We start from the raw sequence: 16855 nt of genomic DNA on the forward strand, positions 1-16855 counted from the left end.
GAAAAATGTAATCTGGTTTCATTGAGATTTTTTTTAAGGGCTATGTACAAATGAGTAAGCAAATGACATTGCCAACCATAAAAATTAGTAAATTATTGATATATACATATATGAGTTATAAAGTTCACAACATTTGACAAAGTGCACTAAACAGTTTTCAGAGTTCAAAAATTATCTTATTTAACATTCATGATTATTTTTTCTAATGCTCAACAACATTCGTCAAGCATAACATATCCACTTTGTCACATAAATAGACAGATAAAATAGTGTTTATTTATTTAATTTTTTCAACTATTTATAGAAACATATTGCTGACCCTTGAATGCTAATGATCCATGAACACAACTTTAATAACAAGGAGAACAGCAACCACCTTCTCACAAATTATTCATTTTTATCAGTTTTAGTGATATATTTCAGGTTATGCCAGACATTAAATTGTCTAATTTGGTAAATGCTGCTTTTTGTGAGTGCAGATATAAAATATAACATTATTTGTATACTCTTTATCCAGTTGGCTAATAGCTACATAACATAAGTAATGGGAAAAGTATCATGGCAAATCATTGGTGGAAATGTGTGGGAAAACTAAACAACTATCCATCTCATAGAATATATTTTCCTGATGTCATTTGACTAAGGTGTGTGACATCTGGTGTTACAAAGTTTCTGAAAATGAACTTAAATGTCCCAACACGAGGGTACTTTAGTTCAGACGTCCTCACTCTACCTCTGTCTCCACCTGGTGGCCGTGGGATGAATCTCATCAGTTCTATTAGTTTGGTCTGGAAATAGATCTCTTCATCGATTACTCTCTTAATGGTTAATGCCATATTGAGTCTAACGTTTATTCTGTCATGCTGGCATGATCTGATAATAATAATTTGAAAACCTTCAATTTATTAACCTGATGTTACAGATTTGAGTCCTATCCTGAAATCTGGTCTCATTTTAACCCTGCTCTATTTGAACTTGTCATGTCCTTCATTTTATTTTAAATACGTATCTTATTGTCTTTACATATCTGATTGATAGTGAAATATATTTAGGTGCTAGGATGAGTTTAGCTTTCAGCAGGGCTCCTCGAAAGACTGCGGGAAACCGCATGTCCAGACTACTGGATGCAGAAGAGGAGGATGAGTTCTACAAGACCACCTATGGAGGATTTCACGACGTGAGTGATGAAACATCACCTGTGCGGCTTGTCGTGGGCTTGTGTTGACATATTTACGCAAATGTAATACATTTATACTTGCATGACTTGTTTCTGTGAGAATGTGCCCTGTCACCCTGATTTTTATTGTCTTGAGACTGTCAGGAGATCATTATCCCATGACTCTCTGGAGTCATTGTGCTTTTATTTATTCCGCCTATGCTAAAAAAATCACAAGTTTAACTTATAACATACAGTATATAATACTTAAATGTATTTTTGTATATAAGTTGGCCACATTTCGGATATTTCACCTTTTCTGTCAATGTATTGTCTGGAGATTTTCACAATAGGCTCTATATTCTCTCATATATTGTATAGAGCTTTTCCACAACTATTTTCATACTATAAAGCAGCTTTTAAAAATGAACACAATAATTGGGGTGACACAACCCTCATTCGAGGGTGATTAGATGCTTACATTGACGGTTAATTCATTTAATACAAATGTATTAGTCTAATAAATTAGATATTGTATTGGATAAATTATTCTAATTGAATGTAATCTATGCAGGAATATGTAGTCATTTGCACTTGTCTAGAGTCTTATCTTTGACTTTGAGTCCTCAAAACTTGATTTGTGCAGGAATCAGGTGACGAAGAGTATAGGGGTGACCTGTCTGAAACGGAAGATGAGGTGGACAGTGACTTTGACATTGATGAAGGGGATGAACCTGACAGCGAGCAGGAGGAGGACGGCCCACGTAGGAAGAGCAGAGTGGTGACCAAAGCCTATAAGGTATATGAGAGTTATTCAGATGACTGGGAATATAATGCATGTGTGTGTTGTATGGACTAGTTTTATGCTTCTTTGGCATCTTTTTTGAAGCTAGAAATTGTATGGAAAAGATTGATCAGTACATTCTGTACCTAAAGTAAAATAATGACAAAATGTTCATTTTTACGCCCCTTTTAATCCCAGATCCTTGTGTTTGTGTAGGAGCCCGTTAAAGTGGTGCGGCCGAAACCAAAACAAAGGAAACTGGCTGAACTGCCCAGGAGGACAGACAAGACAAAGATCGACAAATACAACCCCCCTGAACTACAGGAGGACATCAGCAAGAGTGAGAGTCTTTCACTTTGTTCACGCATGCACAAGTGACATAACTGAACATACATAGCCAACCTTTTTAATGATCAGTGTAAGTATATTCTAAAATGTTTTCATTTGTTCTTCCCTTTAACAGAAATAACAAGTCACTTCAGTTCATTGCTGAAAAAATGTGTGGAACTAAATCAATTAATCAGATACACATTTACCCTCCCTCCTTCTGTGACTGCCATAAACAAGTTTCTGTAAAGAAAGTAAACATTATCATAACATTATTCAACAGGAAGTGAGTAGATGTTAATGATTACAGATGTTTTCAAAAATAATAAAACATTTTATTATATACACACACACTGATTGTATATTTAATCTAAACTCATAAAACACAAACAAAACAGCATCAATGTAGTCATTGTTTTGCTTCATGTGAATTAGTTGATTAGTTGAGTGCAATAAAATGTGTTCGTTGGCTACTAAAGATAAACAAATCCATCAAAAAGTTGTCAATGAGTCAATTTTACATCCCTTCCTGCAAAGCCAAGAATTTACTCACGTGTCGACCACATCATAAACTGATAATGGACAGAGTGAATGTTAGTAAACATATCCAAATCAATATCTGATGAATTGTTTTTGTCTTAGACAGGAAGTCTGTACGTCAGTCCACGACCGAACACACACGGCTGACTTACCTGAGGCTGCAGGAGAGGCAGGTTGCTCCACGTCGAAGGAAGGGTACTAGACATGAGCGACCTTTGACCCAGGCTGAACTTTTGGCAGAAGCCAAGGTCACAGCAGAGATTAACCTTCGATCACTGGGTGAGGAATTGATAACTGATACTTTTGCAAATTTTTCTGTCTCTAAAACTTGAATGCTAATAACTGTTTCTGATTTTTTTTTGCAGAAAACTATGAGCGTTTGGAGGCAGACAAGAAACGACAGGTTCATATGAAGCGTCAGTGTGTGGGATCTGTTATTCGATATCACTCAGTGCTCATGCCCCTGGTATCGGACGTCACTCTTAAAGAGGAAAACGTGGATGTAGAGGGGTAATTCTACTGGTTCCTCATCTTTTTGTGAATGTATTCATGCATACTGCTTTTGCTTTTTCTTTTTTTTTACTTCTCACTTCTCTTGCTTTTTAGACTTAGACTTTCATTATCTTAGGTGGGGCGTACATTTTATCTAAGATCTATCTAATCTTTATATTGCCTGGCAGATAAAGTATGAGTGCTCTTATGTTTACAAATACTTTCATTCATTAATATGACCTAAAATACCTTTTTTTTTGTTGGTATTTAGAGCTGAACTCAGTCATTTTATTTTTTTCTCCATCTAATGTGTACATGCATTATTTTAAACATTTTTCAAAAGTACTGTTGAGTTCTACATGTGTAAATCTTTTTTATATTTAAACAAACATTTGAAACATGCTTAAAATATAATATAAATAGAATAAACAATCACATTTTTTTAAATGGGATGTACTGTACCATACATCATTCTATCAGAAATAAATTATACTCTTAATTATAAGTAATTTTTTTATAATAACTATTTATGAAATTAGTGAAAAAATAAATACAGACATCTTTGTTATGGTTATGGAAAATGTATTTATTTTTTTATTTCCAAGGGAGACACTACAATTCATTTTCCTATACACATTCTAAATTCAAGTTTTCATGAGAAAAAAAATGAGTGCACCTTTTTAATCTTTATATCTCTTATGTCTTTACATTTTTTATCGTTACCTCTTATTAACAGTTTGGACCAAGATGCCCTGCAGAATCCAGGCCCTCACCTTCCACAAGCTCTTTCCCAGTCAGTATCAACCCTTACTGCCCCACCTAGTGTCCTATCCACTAACACAGCTGCTGTAAACCCTGCCAAATGCTCCCGCACCTACATCACATTCAGTGATGATGAATCTTTCCTGCGTTTCTTTCCCCAGTCTCCAGCTCCTCGAATTCCTGTCCAGGAGGTCTGCCCTGTTACCCATAAGCCTGCGCTTTACAGAGACCCCATCACGGACATTCCATACGCTAATGTGCAAGCCTTTAGGATAATCCGGGAGGCCTATAAAAAGTATGTGACTGCCCATGGCCTGCCCTGCACGGGCACAGCGACTCCAGCTGACACCACTGCAAAGAATCTGCGGCAGAAGATCTTTATTAAACAAGGGATGTAGAAAAATACAGAAGATTGACAAGACAAGAGAGAAGAGAGGATCCTCCATCCATCTATCTATCTATCTATCTATCTATCTATCTATCTATCTATCTATCTATCTATCTATCTATCTATCTATCTATCTATCTATCTATCTATCTATCTATCTATCTATCTATCTATCTATCTATCCATCCATCCATCCAGTCAGTGTTCTTTGGTAACATACAGCCAGAGTATTTGTAAGTGCAATAAGCTTCATTGTTGTATGGAATGTGTAGTTGTCCTTTGCATATCGGTTTTATGCTTTATTTTTTTAAATGCACTTTTTAATGTAATTATGTGGTGATATGTATTTATAATGTATTCATATTAGTGAAAACAGCAGTAATGATTGCTGTCTTGTTGCCTATTGAATGTCTTTGTTATTTTTTATAATAAAAAAAATGGTTTATCTATAAAATTTGCTTATGTTGGAGAGAACCGACTTCGTATTAAAGCCAATGTATAAACTTCGAAAAAATTGTCAACAGAGATAGCTGATCTTCAAATTCGGGTCTCTCCTACTTTCAATACCGCGTCTATACCCTAGAGGTCAGTCCTATCTACCAAAATGTAACACTTTTAATGAGTCAACCTGAGTTAATGAAACAGATGACTACATGATCTCTCTCTCTCTCTCTCTCTCTCTCTCTCTCTCTCTCTCTCTCTCTCTCTCTCTCTCTCTCTCATAGTCACTAATCTCTCAAAGCCAAAATAATGAAATGCTGACCTCATGAAGAGTAACCCGTATCCCTGTCTCAGCTCCCCGCAGAGAGTAGGCGAGTTATCGGGGAAAGACAGCGAAGAAGGGAGGGTTTAAGGGGGGAGGGGGAGAGCGAGGGGCTATTCTCTGATTTCAAACATACAGTGTCTGTACAGAAGATCCCAGCAGCTCTGAGTCCTAGTGTGGGTAGGTAATCTGTGTCTGCTTGTCTCTTCTAGCAACAGAACCACATATGTATAATCTTTTAAATTTCATAAGCTTGTATTTTTATGTGTATCAGTATAAAATAAACGCATTGTTGCATTCAGTTTTTAATTGCATGAATTATTATTTGTATTGAGTTGAAGCAATCAGTTAATGGATATGGGCCCCAGTGAGTGGTTCGTGGTGTATTATTATTAGAGTATTATCAGAGTAGTTAGAGACCAGAGTAGGCTAAGGCTTTGTGTTTTCCAGGGTCTCCCTGCATGCACCTGTTGATTTGAGGTTTTGTCAAAACAATCTTTCTTTTATTAAAAATGTCAGTCTTGTTTAATGCCTGCTTATTGTCATCCTTCTATGTAATATAATTTTCTTAGATATATTTTTGTTTTTAAAACAGCCATTATTTTCCCAGCCGGCAGTGCTACTGCACACTGTAGCTTTGCAAGCGAAGAGGATTTATGCAGCTGGAAGTAGCTGACTTGTGAAGCTAAAATTAATCTGAGGTTGATTTGGAATTTTACACTTGGGTGGTTAGACTTGGTGAAGTCAACCTACAAATAGTGTGAAGTATTATGAGCTGTGTGTCAGCTGGACAATGCTCCCAATAAAAGAGTCTATGAATAAACTATGAATCTGAATAAGAAGGTTGTTTGCTGCATGTCAGAAAAGTTCTGGCCACTTTTTCTGGTGGATGATATGCATCTGATGTGTCAGTGCCCGATATTTGTTCTGTGTGCTTTTGAAGTACCAGGGGGGGAATTGGGTTTCTGAGACCGAACCAAGGTTTTTGTCATATGGACGATAATAACTTTATGGCCTCTGGAAGGAGAGCAGTCAAAAGAGTCATGTTGCTTTTGGAGATGCCTTTAGTCAGTTTGAAGGACAGATTTAAAGTTATTTGCCATGTTGTACAAGAAAAAAATTTATAAACAAGGAAGGACTAAAAATAAAGGGTTCCAAAAGGCGGGTTTCACTGCAGTTCAATAGAAGAACCATTCTGAGTTTCCCCAAAGATCCTTTCAGTGAACAGTTCTTAAAAGAACCATTTTTAAAAATTATTTCTTGGTGTGAAGATTCTAACCTTTTTCAACCTTTTATGCAATGGAAAGTTTCCATGGATGTTAAAGGTTCTCCATGGAACCATGGATTAAAGCATTTTATTTTCAAGAGTTTGGAAGTTCTGCCTACATTCCTAAAAAAAAGGTTCCATGAAGAACCTTTAACGTCCACAGAACCTTTCCATTGGATAAAAGGTTCTTTAGAGTTTTTTTAAATGTTCTTCACACTATAGGAAAAAGTGTTCCATTTAAGAATTGTTCACTGAAATGTTCTTCTACGGCATCGCTGCAAAAAAAACCTTTAGAACCTTTATTAGTGCCTTTATTATGTGTAGTTCTGTCAATATTGTTTTTCTGTCTGTCTTTCTGCACGAGTTTAATCACTTAAACAGTTCAAGAAACATGCCCTATCTGATTTTTTTGTTTGATTTGCAGTTGAATCATTATAATAGTTATAATTTGAACACTATATTACAAAAACTTTAAAATGATATCTGTAACACAAAAGAACAGTTACTTTCCCAACTAAAAGTAAAATTGAATTAAAGAAATATTTTCTCAATTGGAAATGTCAAATGTTAGCTGCTGCCTTGCAACAGTCAAATAACAAGGATTCCATGTTGAAGAACTAATTTAAAAGACCCTCTTCACAACAGCGAACCGGAACAGGTGAAACTCAGCTAATATTATTTAGGCTTGAGTTGGTGTCACTTAAGAGTTGAGAGAACAGGTGTGCGGAACAGGCAGACAGCCGCTTATTTTTCTTCCGCAACACAAAAAGAGATGACACCTGGTCAACAGAAGGCATGCTTTTGGCCTGTATGTTTATTGTAAGACTGAGGAGACAATAGTTATTAGCTATTTATAATCCCTGAGCTGTCAATCTTGTAGACTGACAGGTTCCTGAAAGACTTGTGTCAGACGCATTTTCCATTTCTGAGGGCAAGGTCATTTAGAAGATAGTTAATGTCATTATCCTTTGTTTAAAACTGAGATTGTATTAAACTTAAGTAAGTTAGATATATTAAATCAGAAAAATGTATCTGCTGTAAAGTGTTTTGGTAGAATATATTCAATTTAATAGGTTCAGTAGACGAGTAACTAAATCTGAAAAACAATTCTGCTAACGATTAATAATTATTCTTAAAATGGGGTGAGGATTTGTGGTGCATTGATTGATGTCTACAATATTTCATTTTTATTTTCTGTTTTTAGCTCTCTGATCCTGTGTTTGTGTCACTGGCTTTACAAATTAGAGCCATGCTACTCTGGTCTAACACCTCTGATAGACAGAGAACCACAAATACACAACCAAAAAACAAACACAAAAACACATTTGTTTTTTTAGATTCTGCCCATAATATCACATAAGCCATCACTAACTAATCTGCTCATTACTTTACTATATTTATTTAATTATGTAGCAAGTATCAGGAGTGTATGTTCATGAAAGTATGGAACATAACAGATCTGTGTGATTCATTGTGTGAAATTTAGCAGTAATGTTCATTAGCATATATTTAGCATATATTTCATGACCTCGTTGGTTTTACTACATGATTGTAAACATTGATCGCCGATCTTAAAAAAAGTAATTTGATTAGAAATATTTACATATCAAAAGCATTTGAAAGATTATAATCAAACATTTATGGAGAGCTTTAGCTTTTTTTAAGTTAAATTGTATCTGTAGATACAGATGGGTGAGTTTAGGTCTGTTACACAACATGTTAGTCTGTATTGTCTGTAGATTGTGTTGCAGATCTAGTTTGGGTGTGGTGGTCTGAAACTGTTGACTAGCCCATGACTCTATCAGCCTGTTTAACAGGCGGCCACCTTCACATGAGTGTGAGCCAGTGATAACTTCTCACAGTTCTAACCTTCTCCTCCTTACTGTAACCCAAAACCTAAGAGTTACTGTTGAGAGGCTAAAAATAGGCAAGATTCTCTCTGTCTCTGTGCCTTGGAATCAAAAAGCAGTGAGTTCTTTCCTCATGTCCTATATGATCTTAGATGGTGTTGTATGAAAGGCATATCTCTGTTCCCAAGTACACTGTACCCTCAGACCCCCCAAAAGCTCTTCCTGTACACAAATGCTAGCCTTGTCCTTTTAATTCAGCTGGGCTTTGTGGCATTTAACAATGTAAGCGGTTCCCAATCGAGAACTTTCAGTGTCTGGCTCTTTTGGCCTGGCTGAAAGTGACTTGGACTGGAAATCAGGTTTCCCCATTCATTCTCAACTTCTACAGAAAGCTTTGAGGGACTGAATAAAGCAAGCAGCCATTATTGTGCCTTATTTGCAAGCCAAATATATTAACTAAAACTAGTTGTTTTTTGTGCAAGTTTCTGGTATAAACTTTTATCTCTCTCTCAGGGCCCGCTGTCTCTGGGCGAGCTGTGTGAATTGAGAGTACCAACAAGCATCAAGCATGTCTAAGAGCGATCCCCGAGACATTGACGAGGATGCCATCCTCAAGGGCCTCAGCGCAGAGGAGCTGGAGAAGCTGGAGTATGAACTACAGGAGATGGACCCTGAGGTACTATGCCGTGCAACTCTTTAAATCATGGCTAGCTAGGTATCATTTAAGTACATTACGGCCCTTTTGTATAAGCAATGAAAAGTTTTGCCACATGTAACTGTTTGCAAGGTGACATCAGTTGTAGACGAGATGAGAAAATATATGACCAAAGAGACAAACCCCACTGTTTTTCAACAACTCAGTAGTGCCATGTACATGGAGTCTTGCAAATAAAGGTTTTTATTGGCATCGATGGTTCCATGAAGAACCTTAAACTTCCATGGAATCTTTCGATTGCACAAAAGGTTCTTTATAGTGGACAAAGGTTCTTTGGGGAACCAAAAATGGTCCTTATATGGCTTTGCTGCAAAAAAAATAATCATTTTTAAGTAGGTTACGTATTTGAGTTCAGCCCAAAAACCAATTTAAATCAATAAACAAATGAATGAATTAATAAATTAACAAAAAAAAAGCAAGCAAGGGGGTGAATGAACAAACGAAACAAATAAATAAGGCAGAGGTAATGTCCAGTCAGCAGGTCATTTTTGCAAAATAAACCCAGACAAGGTGACCTCGAGACACATGATTGCACCCGTTGCTTTGCATAAAACAAGAAAAAAAAAACTAGCACTGTTTCAGCGGAACAATGGTCTGATATAAAGCAATGCTATGTGCAACAGCGAATATTCAGAAATATGTGACTGCTGAATGCAGTGTTTGACCAATCAGAGTCAAGTATTCCAGAGATCTGCAAAATAAATAAGCATAATTGCTGCTGAATTGGACAATGATCACCAATGATTTTTAACTAAAAAAGTGCAGCTTTGACATTTTGAAAATAAATTGTATATCCCGTTGAAAAAAAAAAAAGTCCTGCGAGTTTGTAATGACATAGGGGTGAGTAGATGATGACGGATTTTTCTGTTTAAAACAAATGATTCTGTAAGGATTCACCGATCAAATTTAGATATGTAAATAGGTGATTTCTGGTTGCAGAAATCATTTTAAACTTTTTACATACACAAAGGGTTCAATTTAATTATTAAACATACTTTTTATTGAAGTTAAACTGCACTTAGCTCAAAATTCTACAGGAGCACACTTCATTTGTAAACAGCACACACATGCAGGAGAGTGTTGCAATGATGGTTTTAAAATTCACTCACTTCTCTGGACCTTTCAGAATGCCATGCTCCCAGCCGGTTACCGCCAGCGTGACCAGACCAAGAAAAGTCCCACGGGCCCCTTCGATCGCTTCGCCCTGATGGATTACCTGGAGAAGGAGGCCATTGAACACAAGGACAGAGATGATCTTGTACCCTTTACAGGGGAGAAGAGAGGTACCACCACCATTGGACTGATAGTAACATAACAGTTAACATAACTTAGTAAACACACATGCTTTGACATACTATATTGACACGTGCATAGAGAATAAAGGCAGCTTCTTAATTATTAGAACATATATCTAATTTAAATGATTATTTATTATAAGTATGTATCATTTTCTAATTATAATTTCATTATTAGTTAGTTTGTTTGTTTACGTTCATTCTTATTTTATCTGTAAATTATTATAGTGAGCATTTCTCTTTCTTTCTGTTGTCTGTAGGTAAAGCCTTTGTCCCTAAACCAGGGTCAGGACAAATCCCTGCGGAGGAACAGATCACTCTGGAACCGGAGCTGGAGGAAGCATTGAGGAATGCAACAGATGCTGAAATGTGTGACATTGCAGGTAGGCATCACATTTCTGCTCTGTTCCTGTTGTTTCTATTCACATGACATAAAACAACTTATGATATTCATTATCCGTTCCTGAGGGCTCTAGATATGCATAACAACTAATCACTCGCTTTATAACCTGTAATGTCCGGTAATGGCTCTGACTGTAATCCAAATTTGGATCCTTGACTAAGGACTAGTCTTCTATTTGCTATTGTAAACAGCTGATCATATACCCATTACATTTGTCAATCAAACCCTTTCTAATTTCATCTGCTCTATTTGTACAATTAGTGTCTCGTATGAGAATTTGTTTTTGAATATATATAAAAGAACCAGTCTAGCTGACTTGTTTGTGGAACTATGAATGTAGTAGGTCATGCACAGAATTATACCACGCAGTATCTATTTTCCCAAGCTCAGCAGCTCACCAAAATAAAATGACCAATGACCAACTAGTCAACATGTGCAGAGATGGAGTGAAAATGTTTAGCTGCAAGTCTTCTGTAGGCTAGAAACACTCTAACGGTGTATTGGCAGTATTTAACTAAACATAAATATCAGATATTTTACCGTTCCTATTAAAAGTGCAACATAACATTCTTCTTGATGTAACTTACTGAAGTGATGGAAACCGGTCAATAGTCTAATGTCCTTGTGCTGGGATGTGAGCACATAATAATAAGCCTTTGCCTTTAAGGGCATTTAAAGCTGTGGTCATAGCACACATGAGTTTTGGAGCGTGTCAATGGGAGCAGATTATCCAGCAGAGCCCCTCATTCAGAACACAGTTTTAACTCTGGAACACGTCCAGCTCAGGATTAAACTGTCAATAGCCTTTGCCTTTGGTGATTTTATGGATGAGTCTGCTTTTGCTGAGATGCAGCTAACTAGAGATTGTACAGACACAGATAGCTGTAATATTCCATTTCTTAAGGGGTCATGAATTGAGAAATCAATTTTTCCTTGATCTTTTAACATATAAGAGGTCAATATACTATACAAATATCCTTGAAGTTTCAAAACTCAAAACTTCCTTGTTAGTCCAAAAACAGCTTTTACTAAAACCAAGCTCCCTAAATGACTTGTTTCGTTTTTTGTCTCAGTATGGCGTAATAATGCGACAAAAGACCGCCTCTGCAGAAGAAAATCAATACTTCTACAGTACACCCTTACCTCTTTAACCCCGCCCACCGATTTACACAGGTCATGTAGTAGTAAATACGAGAGACACAAACATAGGATTACTCCAGCAACAAAACCATAGAGATGACTGAGGATTACAAGACATTTTGGAGTGCCAAGTTGTGGAAAAACAGTCTTTGTATTACCTTTCTTGAGATCCTAAGCGTGGATGAACTTTATTTTTTAACAAAGTTCCAGATTGCGTCAGTAAAACACTGTTTGTTAGTTCACTTCATTTTACTGTGGATTCATTTTTAAACAAAGCACAGTTCGAAGTAGGCTTTTCAGAGAGAAAATAAAAGATGCCAGCAGTCGATTTTGATATTCTAGGTATTATCAACTGGCCGGAATTTTGAGATTGCAATAGACGTGAAAGACTATAATGCGTTAAGAGCTCGCTCAAGTACTGGGGAGCTAAACCATTTAGTGCTTTGTAAGTAATCAGCAATATTTTTAAATTTATACGATGTTTAATAGGGAGCCAAGGCAGTGTTGACAGAACCGGGCTAATATGGTCATACTTCCTGGTTCTGGTAAGAACTCTAGCTGCTGCGTTTTGGACCAGCTGTAGTTTGTTTATTATGCGTGTAGGGCAACCACCCATAAGAGCATTACAATAATCTAGCCTTGATGTCATGAACACATGTACTAATTGTTCTGCATTTGTCATTGAGAGCATATGACGTAATTTAGATATATTTTTTAGATGTAAAAATGCGGTTTTATAGATACTATTCACGTGACTTTCAAATGAAAGATTGCTATCAAAGGGCACACCCAGGTTCCTAACCGACAACAAGGGTTAGACAGTATTGTAGGTTATTACGTGAGGAAGTTTTTTGTCCAATAATTAGAATCTCTGTTTTTTCAGAATTAAGTAGTAGGAAATTACTAGTCATCCAATTTTTTATATTAGCTATGTATTCCGTTAATTTGGTGAATTGGTAAGTTTTATCAGGGCTTGAAGAAATATAGAGCTGAGTATCATCAGCATAACAGTGAAAACTAATGCCATGCTTCCTAATGATATCTCCTAAGGGTAGCATGTACATAGTGAACAGCAACGGTCCTAGTACTGAGCCTTGTGGTACGCCATACTGAAATTTTGATCTGTAAGACATCTCTTCATTTACTGCTACAAACTGATAATGGTCAGATAAGTATGATTGAAACCATGCTAATGCAATTCCACTAATGCCAACATAAATTTCGAGTCTATTTAAAAGAATGTTGTGGTCAATGGTATCAAATGCAGCACTGAGATCGAGTAACACCAATAGCGAGATACAACCATGATTGGATGATAAGAGCAAATCATTTGTGACTCTAATGAGAGCTGTCTCATTTTACACTAAACACCGCAAGTTGTGGTAACTCAAAGTAGGCTGCTTAAACTTTATTTGGTACAACCAAGACTTTTAAAGCATATGTAATACGCATAAATGTTTCTCATTAGCAAATGTTTCAACTATGTAATGAGATAAACACATTTCTGTAGCATATTCGTTGTAGGTTCGGTGTAGGTTTGTGGATTTTCTTCTGATTCTGGATCAGACTGTGGCTCAAACATGTATGGTAACATCGAAAGTTGAGGCACGGCCCACCAAAATGGAGTGTTTAAAAAGAAAGAGTAAGGATAGAAAAAAGGATAGAAAATAGCCTATTACTTCTGAATTAGGATGTTTTCGATGTAATAATCTTACTAACTTTATAGGCGGACCTCAAAGAACATTATATATATATATATATACACACTTTTTGACCCCTTTAATTGTGCTGGTGGTTTTAATCTGGCTATTGTATCTGAAAATGGCATTCAGAGCTGTAGTACAAAGGTGAGGTATGGTCTATCACCCAGTCTCAATTTTTATTGTTGCCCCACTGTTTTTGTTCACTAGTCCAGCCAGTGTGCTATTGGAAACATGGAGGGAGTTTTTTATGGTGGGTTTACTGGTTAGTCAGCGCCACTTGCTGTTCAACACAGTTCTCTGCAGTGCAGTTTGATGATTTGTGCCAGTGTTTTTCACAAGCTATTCCACTAAAAGATGATCTATAATTATATTAAAAAACATTTGTAATTTATTAAACATGTACTTATTATTTTGTTTTTTAAATAATATTAATGAAAATAATTATTTAAAATGAAATGATTCATTATTACTATTTATACATTTATCATTAAATAAAATATAAATGATTCATTAATTTTAATCTTCAACATAATATTATTATATAAAATTTTGTATTTATTTTATCAAATATTAATAAATTGTATTATATTATGTAATATTATTCATATAAATGTATTGCAAATGTACTATATATATATATATATATATATATATAAACATATTTTATATATATATATTTTAATATTTATAATTTCTTAACTAATAATTATTAATAATTATTATTATTATGTTTTTATTAAAACATATTTAGATATTCACTGACATCCTATAACAGTACTCTGAGAGTATTGTATATTTAAATCATCTACTAATGAGATGTTTATATCCTCACAGCCATCCTGGGGATGTACACGCTCATGAGCAACAAGCAATATTATGATGCCCTGAACACCACTGGCAAGATTGCAAACACAGAAGGCATCAACAGTATGTATACATATAACACATTTAACACTAAACTATTTAATGTCAACTGAAAGTTTGATATACTGAGTTTTTTTTAATTCACTGAATGTCACTGATATATTCACAGTAGGAACTTCTGTATCAAAAGCTGGTTGGTCAATTCTCTTTTAGGTGTGGTGAAACCAGATGTGTATAAGATCTATCCTGACGAGCCTCCAAATGACACAGATGTGGAGGGCACTCTCCGATGCATCCAGAAAAACGACAGCAGCCTGGAGGAGGTCAACCTCAACAACATCCCGGTAAACATGCTAACAGTACTGACACCTCAATAAGCATAATTATAGTCACATCACAGACTAGACTTAACATTAATATTATAAACAGATTGATCACTTACACTTTAAGTATTTGTTTTCTTGAAAACTTCTGATTAATTACCTAAATTAATCATAAGAATTGATGCATTTCTCTGCTTGAGCGGAATAATGATATTAATGAGTGTTTATGTTGATGTAGGACATTCCCATCCCAACCCTGAAAGAGATTTTTGAGGCTATGAAGCGCAACACACATGTGCAAAGCCTCAGCATCGCTGGGACACGCAGTAATGACCCTGTGGCCTTTGTAAGTCTGCAATTCTGATGATGTTTCATAAACTCATTCCTTTGCTTCAATCTCATATCTTCCACATATAAGTCTGAAAATACATTTGAAAATATTTTAAGTGTGTCTTGATCAAATAAATTCTTAGTCTGTTTGAATTTTTGTAGTTTTAAAATGCTGTTAATAAAAGTAAAAACTTTTTGAACAATTTATTGGAACTATTCAGTTTAGTCATGAACAGTACCGTTCAAAAGGGTCCGATTTTTTTTAAAGAGTGAATACTTTTTTCAACAAGGTTGCAGTAAATTGATCAAAAGTGACAGTAAAGGCATTAATAATAAGAAATCATGTGACATTGAAGACTGGAGTAATGATGCTGAAAATTCACCGTTGACATCACAGGAATAAATAACATTTAAAAATAAATGAAAATAGAAAATCTTATAATAATAATATTTCACAATATTAATGATTTTACTGTATTTTAAGAACAAAAACATAAAGAAATTGTATCGACCCCAAACTTTTGTAGTGTATTTTTTTTGACTAATTAATAGTTCATTTTAATATTCTTCATAAAATCATTGCTCAATTCTGTCTTCTTCTGTATGTATTATGGAAATGATGGTCAGTCGACATCAATTGTTTCTCTTGATCTGTTCTTGCGAGTCAGGCTGTAGCAGAGATGTTACAGTCCAACACCACCCTGCAGAGCCTCAACATCGAGTCCAACTTCATTACTGCACAAGGCATGATGGCCGTCGCCAAGGCACTGAGAGAGAACACCACCCTGACTGAGATTAAGATTGACAACCAAGTAAGAGGCTAAAATACTCCTGCCAAAAACATCTGATGGCATGTTTGTTTAAATCGTAAAACTAAATTGTTCATGCGCACTCCTACAGAGACAGAAACTAGGCGACTCAGTTGAGATGGAGATTGCATCCATGTTGGAGAATAACCCCAGCATCATAAAGATTGGCTATCACTTCACTCAGCAGGGCCCGCGTGCAAGAGCCGCCATAGCCATCACCAGAAACAATGACATCCGTGAGTGTGTTCTCATATTATTTTCTGAAATATTGCCGTTTGTACTTGTCTGCAGCTGAAACAGGAACATTGTTTTATTCATTATTGTTTCTACATTGAACTTTTTTGTATTCACCCCATATCCAGTTCGTCAGCAGAGAGTAAGATGAAAAGAAGATGGGAGTTTAGTTCATCTAGGAGGTATCAACCTTCTCCATGTGCACTCTTGGAGTCCTACAGACACTTCAGAAACAGCCATGACAACAGATGACCCTGACACGCTTTAACCATTCACCGTCGGCCATTGTGGATATCATTATCGCCAGCTTGATAAGACTTCATTGCTTTTTTGTGGATTTCATCAAATCAAAAGCTCTGATCTAATAAAATTGACATGCTCTTTAATACCTCAGTTTGAAACATGAAAAGACACTAGTTACTCAGTTCATTTTCTGCTAATATGGTGCTCCCGGCAAAGTTTTTTGTAAATATTTCAAATAAAATATTACAATCTATATTGTCTACTCAGACTTCAAAGTTTAATTAAATTACAAAAACATAATTAAATTCAGGTTTGTTCTATCAAAGCACTGACATACACTACAGTTCAAAAGTTTGGGGTCATTATAATCTTTTAAAAGAAAATATTATATTCAGCAAGGATGCATTAAACTGTTCACAAGCATGCATTAAATTGTTTAAAAGTGTCAGCAAAGGCATTTTTAATGT

At 35.7% G+C, this 16855-nt stretch overlaps 2 protein-coding genes across 3 annotated transcripts; both read left to right on the forward strand.

The window, feature by feature from the left end:
* Positions 1 to 797: 797 nt before the first annotated feature.
* vps72b (vacuolar protein sorting 72 homolog b) lies at positions 798 to 4682 on the forward strand. Of its 2 annotated transcripts, XM_077214375.1 has the most exons (7): positions 835 to 1177; positions 1803 to 1955; positions 2157 to 2280; positions 2910 to 3086; positions 3173 to 3317; positions 4036 to 4092; positions 4223 to 4682. In XM_077214375.1, exons 1-7 carry the CDS (start codon positions 1061 to 1063, stop codon positions 4335 to 4337), a joined length of 888 nt encoding a protein of 295 aa, XP_077070490.1. In that variant the 5' UTR covers positions 835 to 1060; the 3' UTR covers positions 4338 to 4682. The 2 variants fall into 2 exon arrangements, with proteins under 2 accessions (XP_077070483.1, XP_077070490.1); XM_077214368.1 differs by having other exon boundaries at positions 798 to 1177; positions 4036 to 4682.
* Positions 4683 to 5151: 469 nt separating this feature from the next.
* On the forward strand, positions 5152 to 16641 carry tmod4 (tropomodulin 4 (muscle)). The gene is made up of 10 exons (XM_077214387.1): positions 5152 to 5392; positions 8843 to 9005; positions 10171 to 10327; positions 10600 to 10722; positions 14420 to 14512; positions 14663 to 14793; positions 15011 to 15118; positions 15771 to 15914; positions 16003 to 16147; positions 16274 to 16641. The coding sequence occupies exons 2-10, from the start codon at positions 8898 to 8900 to the stop codon at positions 16294 to 16296; spliced, it is 1032 nt and encodes a 343-aa protein (XP_077070502.1). The 5' UTR covers positions 5152 to 5392; positions 8843 to 8897; the 3' UTR covers positions 16297 to 16641.
* The last annotated feature ends 214 nt before the right edge of the window (positions 16642 to 16855 follow it).

Source organism: Siphateles boraxobius, unplaced genomic scaffold (assembly GCF_051911475.1).
Source record: "Siphateles boraxobius isolate OS27281-9 unplaced genomic scaffold, OSU_SipBor_1 12, whole genome shotgun sequence".
NCBI lineage: Eukaryota > Metazoa > Chordata > Actinopteri > Cypriniformes > Leuciscidae > Siphateles > Siphateles boraxobius.